Raw genomic sequence first — 15,148 nt, 5'->3', positions numbered from 1 at the left:
TAATGGAAGACATAGGCAAACTTGATTGGGTGAAGTCTATAAATATCACCAAATACACAACAATAACCCTTGGGTACTGACTTCGATGAGAGATTGCATCAAGGAAAGGAGCTTGTGCGATCAAGCGTGACTAGTTTGCTATTTCCTCCAATGAAATCACCAAGGTAACTTTCAGAACATTGCCAAATACATATACAATCACCCTCGAGTAATTAACCTAATTAGAAATTGTACTAAGAGGAAAGAGATTCTGCAAGCAAGTGCTACAGAGTTTGTAACTAACATTCTCACATTGCAAATCATTATAAAAGGCTAACATCTTTCATGCAAATGCCTGTGAGCCAACAATGGTTGGATTTTTTTTCACAAAGAAGATGACTAGAAAGAGGTCACAAAGATGACTATTTATTTCTTTGCAAAGAGCACTATTGAGATCACAAGGTGACTTGAACTTTTATCTAAATTTTAAATTCTAAATACAAGATATTGGTTCTATTTTTATTAAATAATTACTTTAATTGCAGTTTTAATGTATTTGTAAGTGTCTTACCCTTTGGTAAAGGTACCGCACTAAGTGGAAGGGGAGCAAACTCAATGGTGTACATTTATGAGGCCATTTAAAACCATCACAAGGGAGATGGAAGAAATTTCGACTCCGTTTGGAATATTATTGGTCGGAGATGAAACAATCAACTCCAACAACCCATTCATGCAAGGGAGTGCCAATCAAATCTGATTTTCTTTGCATATAACTTTGAGGATGTTGATGAGGACGTTATATAAGGCCTCTCACCATGCATTGCGAGGGCATTGCTTGAGGTTTGAGTCAAGGATCCAATTATAAAAGAGTTGCAAAAATACAAGTGTGTTGAAAGGAGGCTCTTCACTTCACCACTTGTTATTGAAGAGGGAAACCACACAAACATGTAGTAAGAAAAAATCATATTCCCCCCTTCCAAATTTCAAATCTTTGATGTACACAACTATTCTATGCAATTGTTTGGTAGAAAGATTGGGGTGGAAAAAAACAAAAATCTTCAAAAGTTAGCCCTCTAAAATTTGTCCCAGTCTTTTGTTACTTCATGATATGACCACAACCAACGCTTTTTTTATATCATTTGCACAAAAGAGCACCCCAATGGCCATGTCTCCATGCAATATAACATATGTCTTAGTAAACTAAAATGCAAGGATCAACTAGTCATGAGCTAACTGATTTTAATTTCAATGGCATCCATCCATATAGTAAATAGATTATGTAGGTTGAGGACTCCAAGTTTACAAAAGATGGAAGCTGCAACAAAAGGAGGCATTGGATTAGATAGCATCATATCAATAATGATGATGTTGAATCTAAAATGCAATTACCTTCTAGTTTGAGGGTGGAGGTATAGTAGGTTGAGAGGAATGGGCCCCCAATCACTTAAATACAGAAGGAAGAAAAAACTATAAATTGTTGCAACTTGTATGGAATTTATATTTTTGATGATTATTCTCAATCAACATGATAGCTGAGTGTTGTATTTGCATGTTGATGCAATATTGTGCACTTTACTTATTCAAATGTAGTAGAAAGTATTTCCCCAACATTGTACAAATTCAGTTAACACATTGTGTAATTGTATTTTGCAAGATTTTAAGGAATTTAAGTATTTTTTTAATCCCAGTCAAAATTGGGTTTGTCAAGATTTTGTTGATCGTGAGTTTTCATGTTCAGAAATCAAGATCACAGTAAATTTAATGACTCTGCCTATTTGGTATATGTGTCTCAAGTGCAGATTTGAATATATATATATATATATATATATATATGAGTAATGGAGACATGTCTCATGAAGAAACATGTCTCTATGGTAATTTGTAAGTTAATAACCATTTAGACAATAACCATAGAATGATTATCAAGAGGTCAATTCAATCCAATTGAAACTACAACATTAACAACCCCTCTTAGCTAGGGAGGATTGTTATAGAACACATTATGCTCTCAAACATATAAAGAGATATCATTTCAATATGATATTCTTGGAATGACATATTTAAGGATATTAACATATATCCATCAAAATAGATGTTATGTTTCGATATCATTCTAAGCATGATTCAACAGGAATATCAACCATACGATATTCATCATAATTATATTCTCTTGGTATGTGCACTGGCATCAAGTCCATGCTGCCTACCAAGGGAATGTCATATCCTAGAGGGATACGTGTTATCTAACTCTGAGACAGCAACTTAATGTAGTCCATCATGATAACAAATCAAGTCATTGTGAAGATCGCCACCTTACAATAGCAACCATAATCAAACGTCAATGAAAGATCGTCACCTCATGATGTTTTTCAACAGAATCGTGTAGTAACTTAGATGATATCCACCATGAACCATGTCAGAGGGTGGATCCAACATAGCTGCTCCTAGAGGGTGGAACAAGGGCTTTCACCTCAAAACTTCTCTCATAGAGAAGAATGCATTACAAGAAATTTCACCTCGAACTTCTCCCTCAAAAAAAGAACTCATTAAGCATATCTCAATCTGTTGACTTTTTCGCCCAAGGTTGCTTGTTAGACTCCCTATGAATCTGATATTAATCTTCAGACCTCTGCGTTCAAGGTTTCCTTTAATGAAGTGTCAATCTTCCTCTAAAACAAAATGTCCAAGATCTTCTAATGTCAACTAAACTAGATCCTCTACTTACTTACTCTTGGACCTACTGTATAAGATTGAGTCTTGTATAGTAGTTGGTAGCATGCCTAATGTACCAATCTTCTTTTCATGCAAGCACATTCTCATAGACAAAGGAAAAGATCAAGGCAAATAGCTTTGTATAGAAATGCAAATAAGAGAGAGAATACAATGAGTAGATAAATGTAATACTCAAGAATAATAAATACCTATCTAAACATCAATATCCTTGATACAAGTTGCTCCAATAAAGGTCCATATGCAACAAATCAGAAAACGCCTCCATATAAGCATTTGTCAAACAATGGAAGTGAAACATTGGCTATAATTCCCCCGCGCACCCCCCCCCCCCCCCCCCCCCCACAATGTAAAATTTCCACCTACTCCATTTTATAGAGTTTTCAATCACTATCAGGTCCAATGAGAGATAATCAATCAATTTTTCACTCCTCTACAATTGTGTTAATAGCATTAGTAGTTCTTATATAATCATCACTACCAGCCTTTGCCACTATCACCAAATTTGCAATCAACTTGACACCCATGGCTATTTGCATGAACAATCTAACGTCCCCATGATACATTCAAATAGTTTGCTTATTAGTTGATCATTGAGTTTTCTAATTTAGTTAATTTTTTGGCATATTATCAATCTCCTTTCTTAGTGTGAGTTTAGAAATATTTGGCTCAGGAACTATCATTCTCAAATGGTCTCCAGTCCAACATGAAGATACACGTCATTATCTATGTCCCTCTAATATATCGAGGTGTCGCCATTGGAAGGGTTCACACTTAAAATTGTATGTGTATATCTATTAATATGATTGTCGAATATTGTGTATTGGGGCATCAGCGTGGTGCTAATAACTCTACATCTTATTTAATATTTCACCAATGTACTACTTTTATTATGATTTTTAAGTCAACAACATCTATTTAATACAAACATTACTGAACTAGAGCAATACAAATGTCCAAAATATAAAATCTCAAATATCTCCTATGATCACGGAGAATTTTGTTTTTTTGTTTACTCAAATTGTAGAGATATAATTGGCAGTCTTAATTTATCTTTACTATTGTTGTCCATAGATATATCCCTAATGCCCCGATATACACCATGGTTTGTATTGTATTCCACAGTAAAGTTTCTATTCCATTTGCTTTTCCACTGACCAGATTATTGTTTTGACATTTTATTCATAGATGTCCTCTTTAAGGTGGGCTTTAACGGTAATACCCATACGTTCTTCCTTCAGTAATGAGTGATGTTTGTATGTGTCTTGCTTATTATCATATCCTTCTGCGATTATATTGTGATACATTAGTCCTGGTTATTATAACATATTTCTGCTATGTTGGATATTTCTTTATTTCTTTTCTGGCAGTGCTCTTCATTCCATATGCGTTCAAACCCACTGATATATGGTTCCCTTTTAAACCTGAATTCACTCTCTGTTGGAATGCCTAGTGTTATGCATCGGTGTTCCTTGAGTGGGTGCTCATGATTGTTGAGCAGTTATTCTGCCTAGTATTCACCTCCCTTTTTTGAATTTATAAGATGTAAGTTATTCTTTGACATGTTAATCTTTTTTATTAATTTGGATTGCATATGTTTTTATTATTGCTGACTGTTCTTGCTGTTGCTTTGTATTTTAGCTCTGACCCACAGAGTGGTAATTATAATATATATTTTTACCACTGTGATTTTTCTCTGTTGACTTAGATCCTTCTGAGTTCATCTCTAATTCATTCCTCTCCAATAAGCATGAGTCCATAGAGTTAAAAACTTGTGCAGCTTAGTCTCCATTGTTTCTGTGCCTGCCGGAATCACTACTACCAAAACATGTTTTTTTTTATTCATGTCCCCAGTATGAATAAAACAAAGTTCATCAATTGACAAGGAAGAGAGTGTGAGTACCCTAGCGGCATCATATACGACGAGGTGAGCTCATTTCCTTCATATTGCAAATCGCAAATGTGGGCAGCCATTTCACTACTCTTTCAATTCAGCACTGTTTGAAGCCATAGTTCCTCAATGTGTCAGTGAACTCCAATTTTGCGAGAACTTGTAGCTTCTGCAAAGAACATGCGAACAGTCATGATGGCCGCCAAGACAGCAACATCTATCTGGCCAATGTACCCATCATCATCTAGATCACCGCTTTAGTCCATTGATTTTTGTCCCACTGATGAAATTTGATTAAAGATGACCCTTGCTTGCTAGACTTATACAACGTTGATTGAATACTCCATTTGTTGATTGTATACTATGTCCATTGATCGTATTCTTTGTGGCTCTATGTATTCCTGTTCATAACCCTCGTTCTTCATATATATTTGGTGGACTCTATCTTGATTACCATAATGATCCATGATTGCTAACTAAATTATATATTAAGGTCTCATCCATATTTCACTGCAACTCTCACTTACGATATTTAGTACCACGCACTTCCAACTACAACTGTAAATATCTTTGTGATAACACATAAATCTATGCTGATAGGGGAGTCTGTGCAATCATATTGAATCTAATTCACCCTAGCCACTAGTTATTTGGAGTCAATCATATATCTCTGTTCTGTGACCACCGTTATTCCAATATCTGAGAATGTCCAGTGATGTATCCCATGTCCTCCAAATCTCTTCAATTCAATTCATATCTGTGATATTTATGTAGCCACTCTATCATATCCTATGATTGGTCATTTTTATTGGTTCCCACTATGTCTTTCTATTTTGTTGTGTGGTAGCATTGGTGCTTTCCTATTCTTCGTTTTGAGTCTGGCTTATTTAACATTATCTTTCCTAAAAAAAATCTTAAAGTTGTCAAAAAAAATTATAATTTCTTATCATTTTTATCTTCTTTTCTACAATTGCAGTCGGGCTCTAAAACCATGTTGAGATTTCAGGATCACTACAAATGTAATGGCACTGCCCATTCGGTATCTGTGTTCCAAGTGCAGATTTGAATATATATATGAGTGGAGGAGACCTGTCTCATGAAGAGACATGTCTCTATGGTAATTTGTAAGTTAATAACCATTTAGAAAATACTAACAATTATATAAACATATCTATATATATATATATATATATATATATATATATATGAGAGTGTCTAATTAATGATTAACCAATAACCATAGAATGATTATCTCTAGGTCAATTCAATCCGACTGAAGCTACAACATTAACATTTCAAACTATGGTTATAGCTAATTGAGTACTTGAACCCAATTTGCTAATTATATACAAGATACTATTAATTATTGATAGTAATCTACACTATAATTCAGAAACACAAAATTTGAAAACCCCAAATAAAAGAACTCAAGCGAAACTCAACAAAACTTTGCAATTCAGAAAAATAAAGCAGCAAAGGAAGCTTTTCAGTCTACAGTCAGATTTTTCAATCTAAAAATGCGTTATAAGGGACATGTTTTAGGCACGCAAAAAAGACAGCAAAAATACAATATTTTAAAATATTTTGGGGCATTTTTTAGCATTTTTTCCCATGTTTCAGCAAGTTGGAAGTCAATCCTGCAAAAACTCCGTGCGAGAACTTTTTTGAGAGTACTCAACAACTTTACAAATTTGCAAACAATAGTCTAGACCCAAAGACCAACTAGATTCTATAGATTCAAAAGTCATTCCTAAAAATAAGTACATCCCAATAACATTATAAAAATGCTATATCTGTAGGGCTCAATCCCAATGACTATAGTCAAGATGGTCAAGAGAAGACATCAATATGAAGAGCATTTCCTTACCTACTCTCAGTCTCATCCTTTGACAAATCTTAAGATGTTTAAGTTGAATGGTTCTTGATTTCAATGCAAAATTTAGGCATTAAGTCCGTAGGTCCAAGATGACTATATTTGAATCCTTGGTTCCATCACTGATTCCATGTAAATGCTTTGTGGCAATTTTCATCATATCATTAAGTGAGTTTGTGAATGTTTGCAATAATCTTGGTGAGCAAACATGGCTCGAAACTATTTATGTTTGACAAATCTTCAGCATTTTCTATCCAAAAACATGACTTCGAGATGCAAGAAGCCCTTATGTTTCTTCCTGGAGTTCCCTTTACCTTGTGATTATTGCTAGTGTACATGACATGAGAATCTCTTGAAATAAGCACTCCAGAAAAACCAGTGACCTAAGGATTAACTGTTAAAACACTCCACACAGTAAAATCCTGTAAAATAGTTTTCTACAAATACTCCAATTACTTGGAAAATTATTTTTTGAAAGCATAGTCAACAAGAACTATAATACACACGAATGTGTTCCTTGCCCCTTTGCACACGTAACTATACCAATGATGCAGGAATGCCCTGGAAATCTCTCCCCACTATATACTATACTCTAAAATGTTCAGGGCATGCTACAGAAATCTAAAACATTCAAAAAGAAAATACAAAAAACTCTGGAACCAATATGATTCAGCAAAGGATTCCTAGGAATTCAAGATAATCAATAAAGGTTGGTATTCATAGGTTTCTAAATGCTCTGGCATGGCCTTTGAACTTAAATTTTAAATGAATGAGTGCCAACTCTGAAGCTATATTATAAATTTATAGATTATAAATGAGATGAACAACCCTACTGTTTCATGAGATATTAACAAATGATATTTTATGGAGATTTTGGAAGACTCCATGATCTCTATTGGTAGAGGATATTTCTTGCAAATGGATTGAAACATTTCAGGTGGACACATATTCTATATTTTGAATCGAAAAAATACACTACTGATGGTACAAGGTCTGGTTAGCTCTTGTTCTTGGCTGCCGCAACAGATTAAAAACAAACTTTGAATTTTCAGTATATCAACCATACTATTAAAATTTTAAAATCATAAATATGATAGAAATTTCAAATATAACACAAAACACTTAAAGGAAGGTTTACCACACTTCAAGATCTATATTTCAAACATGGAAAGTGACAAATTCTGAAAAATGGAATCCACTTTAAAGGTTTGTGTGGCCTCAAAGGCTTTAATTTGGTCTTGATGGAAGGAGCTCAATATCTCAACCTGCCCTGTTCCACAACAGGGAACATACAAGGGATCCTGACCCCTTGCTATCCCTTACCCACTGAGGGTGCTACCCCAAACACCTGCTCTAGTTGTAAAAAGCAAACAATAAAAATCACTTCAGCCCATGCTAGATGGAAAAGTAGCACTTCTTACATATACAAAGCATCGCTTCTTATATATACATAGATGATCACATCCTTTAGGAGATGGAAAAGTAGCACTTCTTACATATACAAAGCATCGCTTCTTATATAGACATATATGACCACATCCTTTAGGTGGTCTGTTTTAATTATTACCCAATGTATAGCGAGCCATAGCCATTTAAGTTGTCGCCATGGCTCAAGATTCCATACATAACATGCCCCACCATGAAGGTAAGGCATCTTCCCTATAGAGTTCCCTCCCACCCTGCATGCAGGGATGGTTCATTGGTGCAGAGTGGGGTGGGCTTTCTGCACGCACATGAAAGCAGCTGATTGGGTTGGGAGGGGGAACCGGGTGCATTAAAGCAATAACATTTGACTTTGTTAATTTGTGTGTTGACTCTGATGTGGAATCTCAATGCAGCTGCAATGTTATAGCTTATTGTATAAGGTTACATAATCTTATGAATGCCTTCTCAATGTTTCATATGAATTTTAATTTTCCAATTTTTTCTAGTCATCTTCTACTGTCCCCTAAAAAGGGCCTCCCCAATACTCTGTCCCAGAAACGAGTCCACTGCCATTCCATCTATGAAACTTGGTGTAGCATTCAATAAGAATTAACAACAAATACTGGCATATGGGTTACATAATCTTATGAATGCCTTATCAATGTCTCATACGAATTTTAAATTTTCCAAATTTTTCTAGTCATCTTCTACTGTCCCCTAAAAAGGGCCTCCCCAATATTCTGTCCCAGAAACGAGTCCACTGCCATTCCATCTATGAAACTTGGTGTAGCATTCAATAAGAATTAACAACAAATACTGGCATATGCCTTTTTGAATATTTTCCAGATCCATAGCTTCAATTTGAACTGCTGTAGTTACAGTCTGCACTTCTGCAAACTTAAAAGGATGTAAAATTATGTTATGCCACATAGCTATCTATGTAAACACAAGATCGAAGATAACTAAATCCCACAAATCTCTCAGCCTTTTGTTGTGCCTGCAAGAGAGACAGAAAGCACAGTTTTTAATCGAGATACAGCTCAGAAGCTATGGTTGTATATGTAGATAGGGAAGCATCAGCGGGAAACAAAATCCATTCCTTATCAGGTAACTACTTTTAGCTATCATGCAAAATCCCAAATTAGGCAGAAAAAACTAAACTACAATAACTATGGTTTTATTCCTTTTATGAATTAAGATTGTCCTCAAGAATGAATATGATGAAATTAATTAAACGACATTCATCATTTTCCATATGAGACATATCCCTAAAAACACGTCTTGTATTGATGTGTGTGTGCTGTTCAGACTGCACTAGGCCCATCAAAAGGATGAAAGATAGATTACAGCTAAATCCTTATGTGGATAGCTCAAATTACATCAATAAAGTAGAGAATCATTAAATAAAAAATGAATATTAACTAAATCAGAACTGTTGGGGTTCATCCCATAGTTGAAAGGTTAGGTCATTGCATTGTTGTTGTTGCCACCAAGGTTCAAATCTCTACTAGGCTATTGTAATCATGGGTTTTGTGCCCTTGCTGATCCAATGGGCTTGCAGGTTTGAACCTTCAAATTGATGCTGCTCATGTCCATTGGAAGTTCCTAGTGCTCCAGACCCTCGCTGAGCTACTGTACTCATGGATCTAGACTGTTCCCATTGATTTTGAGTGTTCATCTCAGGGATGCGGTCCCTTATTTGTGGCCCTACCTAGTAAGACTGGACTCAAAATCCCACTCACCAACCTAAAAATAAATAACTGAGTCACAAATGTTATCAATTTTAACAGTGTATCTAATTATTTCCAGAGTACCCCTGGGAAATCCCCAGAGGCATTATCATGCCCCTCCATTTGGGGATCTCTTGAGGATGCAAGCAGAACATTCTCTGCTTCCCAATTTTTAACTACTTTTGCTACCCAGAGATGTCCCCCTTTGGAAACTACTGATCAGGGACCAACCATGCTAAATATTCTGGAATATTAGGCCATTCCCTTCCCAACAAAAAACTTATGCAAAGAAAAAAAGAGCTTAAAACAAAAATAATATCTACCTAGAGCCTTTATGGGGTCCAACAAAGCCACCCAACGTAAAGATCACACTTTACCACAGGAACATAACCCAAAATTCACTTACCATTTTATCATTTCCATCACTTCATCATTTGCAATTTGCGTTTTTATAATTTGCATTTACAAACTTCATATTATGTCATCAGGAATATCAAATGGATTACCAAATCACTTATTTTCAAATACATTTTATATTTTTTAATGATTTTATTTTATTTTATCGGCCATCCCCCCAACATTTCCAACCCTTTGTACTGATTTAGATTATTCAGATGCTTCCCAATCTTTGTAACTTCCCTTAGCTTATCTTCGTGAAATGATACCCTCTCACACAGATGTTTCCATCCTATGCAAATTTCTTGAAATTGGAAGTGCTCTTAGTGCTGAGCTCTTAATGCTGCCATAGTAAATGTCTTTGCAATGTTCATCAATTCTTTGCTGGAAAGATCTATCCTACTCTCCTACATGTGGATGACCACAAATACAATGGATATTCATGAGACATATCATAAGTTGAAATTCGTTGTACATTTCTGATTTTAAAGTCGTTTACTCTTCTATGAAATTGCAGATTGTGTTACAATTTTTGCATGGGCAAACATGATATCAAGAAAAAGAACCATCCATGGAACTTAAGATAGAAAAACAAGTTATTATTCCAGCCAGCAACTATCCTTTGACAGTTCAAATAAAATTGCATAATGAAAGACAAACTGCTTGCTCACTGTAACCTTTTGAATTTTGATATTTTAAAAATGTTTGGGTCACTCCTGCATCTTGGTATTTAAAAAAATGTTTGGGTTATTATTTTGCTCATTCACATGGTGCTTACAACCCACATCTACATCAAAAGTTGGACCACAGTTTGTGAATGTTCTCTAATGAGCAAATGAAGATATATTCTTTCTACACATTGTATCACTTTAATAATAGCAGCACATACGATGTGGTCTGAAAGCATTAATGCATTTTACCTGGTCAAAAAGGACTCTGTAGGCATTCAAGTCATGGTATAGAGGTCGGCCTTCATTACTACAATGCTCTAATGCTTGAGCAATATAAAATGCAACTCTCAAACGCATGGCCCATTCCATTGTCTGCTTCTCCCCTGCCAAGGTATTAGAGCCAATTAAGAGATTATCATGTGTAAAGTAGCTTGTAGAAGCTAGCGATGAGGACCAGAAAACATAAGAAAGGTTGATTTATAGCAATTAATTGATTATCAAGAGTTTGTTCAAAACCAATTGTAATTTTTGAAAATTAAATACTGATGTAGATTTGCAATTAACAGTAAACTTAACTCCAAGATTTTGGTAATACTGCTCAATGGATTACACTGGTAATATGTCCACCACAATCCTATCTGAAGTCCATGTAAAACGGGTACAAAATTTGCATTTTATATATTTATTACGAACTGTATTCTGTTGAATTAAGCTATGAGCTAGTTGGGGAGCTTTCCGTGCAAATAACAGAAGCCTTGAAAACATAGAACCCCATCAAAACTTATTAATTTTTTGAAGAAATTGTTTCAATTTGCACCAATATCAAAACAATATTTTGTATAGGGGTGGAAATAATATAAAGATGCAGAGCAGACTAAGTTCAACAGTTTGAGAGCTTTTTCAAGTGGGTGGTATTTCTGCAGTGTGTTGAATTATGTGATGTTTTTTTCCTTTGGCGAGGGGCGGTATTCAATTGCATAGCTTTTAAGTCAATCTTATTAACCCATATTTTATGAGTAACATTCACATGAACCTATATCTCATGTGCATGGATGGTCCACAGAGCACTCATTGCATTCACATGATGCACACAGCATAAGGCATGGGGGGCATGGAGGGATGGAGGGGGAGGGGAGGAAATTAAATTGCATAGTTTTTGAGTCAATCCTATCAACCCATATTTTATGAATAACATTCACAAGAACCTATATCTCATGGGCTTGGATTGGGGCCTAAAGAGGGGCAAGTAATGCTCAGAGTAATGGCCAAGCTATTTTATGCAGATACAAACTTCTTCGCTGCTACTTCTTCGATCTTTTTTAAGGAAAAAGTTAAATAACAGAATTAAAATCTTGGAAATTTTCGAAGTGGTGTGCATTTCAAGGCTTTAGGAACTCTGTAAAATGAGGAGTTTAACGCTATATCTTATCCAATAGTTTGAAATCAATGTAATAATAATCTTAAATGATATTAGATGCTCGTTAAGGTGCCAGAAGATCAACATAATTAATTAAAGGTCAATTCTCAAAGTGTGTTAATTTATTTGGAACATTGTTATATCGCCCATGAAAAGAACTGAGGAGTTGGCCACAGTAAGTGCAAATCATTAACTGTCAATGATACTGCTAAACTTTGGTTGGAGTATTTGGCTGGTTCAGAACACCTCGAAGGTAATATCAAAGCAGAGAATACCAGGATTCATGCTTAACAACCATGAATTAATTAAAGCGCAATTATCAAAGTGTGTTAATTTTATTTGGAACATTATTATATCGCCCATGAAAAGAACTGAGGAGTTGGCCACAGTAAGTGCAAATCACTAACTGTCAATGCTGCTAAAATTTGATTGGAGTATTTGGCTGGTTCAGAACATCTGGAAGGTAATATCAAAGCAGAGAATACCGAGATTCATGCTTAACAACCACCTTAGTTGCCACCACACATTTTCATGAAGAGGATTGCAGACATATTGATTCAAAGATTACAATCACTTCTATTAATTTTAAGAGGCAGAATGGTGAAGCAGGCCCAGAAGAAATGGTTACAAAATAACATGATCAAAAGGTAACAAAAAACGAATGTTATTCATGCTTCAATAGATTAAAATTCAATGCTTACAGTCTGGTCTTAAAAGCCTTCCATTTGTAACTACCAGAATTACTAGTAACGATCTAACATAAAAAAAACATTGCTTAAAATCTAGGACATCCAATTGGTCGAAACTGGCTGCCAGAACAGCCACAGTTCGATCTTGTCTATGGTTCTAGTCCCATCCATCTGTGGGTCTGGACAGGGTCCATTCCACACAAGCCAGGTTTGAACCAGACCAGGGGCCAGTCGGACCCGGGCGCAGCACCCCCAAAACTGACGAGCTACCATCCAACTTGTGCAAATTGGCGCTTGACAGTGGCCAAGTTGAAGTTTTTTTGCAAATCTAATGACTTTTTGACATCTACAACCCTAAAAAATGGATTTGAAAGGCTTATGTTTGTTAATTTTAAGGATCACTGACAGATTAAACTATCATAACATATATTATGATCTCTAATTGTCTGAAACAATAACAAGAGTAATCATATAATGCATTCGTTATCAATGATCTCTAATTGTCCGAAACAATACGTAGAGTTTTCATCATAACAGGCCTGTCATTTGCAAGATCGTCACCTCACAAATGATTACCTTCTGAATATATATGTCTATGAAAGATCATCACCTTTCATTACTAATCTGATGCAACTAAACAACAATAGAAGCATAAACACATATAAATTGAAAATTTAAATTCAATATCCAATATTACAATTTGATCATACCAAGTTTTCCTCTGAAGTGTTCCAACTTCACTTTAGCAAGAGGCTTAGTAAAGATATTTGTTGTTTGCTCATTAGTACTGATGTACTCCAGTTGAATGACTCCTCGATCCACCATATCTCTAATGTAGTGATAAGGAATTTCAATATGCTTGGAACGATTGTGGAAGACTGGATAGCTGAGAGCTTGATACAACTCTGATTGTTGCAATGAATCACGGTGGGCTTCAAAGGTCTTTTGAACAAATCAACTAGCAATTTTCATAACCATACAGCTTCTCTAGCTCCCAAAGAAGAGGTAATGTATTCTGCTTCAATAGAACTTAATGCAACTGAAGATTGTTTTCTGTTGAACCAAGAAACCATTCCAAATCCAAGACTGAAGCAACATCCAAAAGTACTCTTACGTTCAATAGGGCTGCTTGCCCAATCAGAATTAGAATATCCATGAAGATTGATGCTAACTTGATCATATCTGACTCCCGTGCCAATAGTACCTTTTAGCTATCTCAAGATGTATTTAGCTGCATGTAGATGTATCTTCTTCGGTGCACACATAAACTAGCTTAAGGTGTTAGTCGCTTAACATAGGTCAATTCGAGTATTCACTAAATACATTTAGGATCCAGTAATTTGCCTGTAGTAAGTAGGATCCGTAGATTCAGATTTGATCATATCATCCTTCAGTTTGTGTAAATTGACTTCCATAGGAGTAGTAGCTGGTTTACATTCCATCACCCAAAATTTTGTTAAAATATCAACTGTATATTTTCTCTAATTCAAAAAAATGTAGTTACCCTTTGCCAAATTTCCAATCCTAGGATGTAATGTAGAAGACGTAAATCTTTCATATCAAACTCTATTGTTAGTTCTTGTTTGCATTTCTTTATGAGATGTTCTTTACCTATTATCAACAAGTCATCAACATATAACAAAAGAATAATCATATCATCACCATCTATTTTGAAGTATAAGTTAGGATCAGCTTCATTTTTAGAGTATCCTAACTTTGTTAGATAGTTGTCTATTCTTTCATACCACACTCTGGGAGCCTGTTTGAGACCATATAATGCTTTCTTTAACTTACATACGTGAGATTTATTGTCATTAGTATAGAACCCTTCTGGGTGCTCAATATAAACTTCCTTTTCAATTTTACCATTTAGGAATGTTGTTTTAACATCCATTTGATGAACTTTCCATCCTTTGCATGTTGTGATAGCCAAGATAGTTCTAACTGAAGTGTATCTAGCAACTGAAGCAAATGTTTCTTCATAATCGATACCTTCTTCCTGTGAGAAACCTCGTGCTTGTACTTTTCAATGCTACCATCAAGTGCATGCTTAATTTTGAACCACTTAGAAGAAACAATTGATTTGTTTTTAGGTCTGGGTTCAACATCTCATACATCATTTTTTAGTATGGAATTATATTCATCAATCATTGCTTCTTTCCAAGGTTGGCTTGATAGTGCTTCTTTAACATTTGAAAGTTTTGTTTTTATAAGTTCAATTAATAATGCTACATAGCATGACTGGTTTCTTGATCTTTTACTTTCTCGAATCACTTGATTAGGTTCAACATAATTCTCTTCTATCATTTTCCTAGCCCAAGTGGCCTCTTTTTATTGTTAACATTTT

At 35.1% G+C, this 15,148-nt stretch overlaps 1 protein-coding gene across 2 annotated transcripts in view; it reads right to left on the bottom strand.

The window, feature by feature from the left end:
* The window catches only part of LOC149561928 (serine/threonine-protein kinase BSK1-like), a 107,081-nt gene that overhangs the window by 68,511 nt on the left and 23,422 nt on the right, over nucleotides 1-15,148 (bottom strand). For both annotated transcript variants that reach the window (XM_089825444.1, XM_089825443.1), the window contains exon 5: nucleotides 10,945-11,078. In XM_089825444.1, coding sequence (XP_089681570.1) covers nucleotides 10,945-11,078 — 134 coding nt within the window. The remainder of the gene's footprint in view (nucleotides 1-10,944; nucleotides 11,079-15,148) is intronic.

Source organism: Cupressus sempervirens, chromosome 4, assembly GCF_028749045.1.
Source record: "Cupressus sempervirens isolate cs-2001-9-10 chromosome 4, ASM2874904v1, whole genome shotgun sequence".
NCBI lineage: Eukaryota > Viridiplantae > Streptophyta > Pinopsida > Cupressales > Cupressaceae > Cupressus > Cupressus sempervirens.
This window is presented reverse-complemented; position numbering and strand designations above follow the sequence as displayed.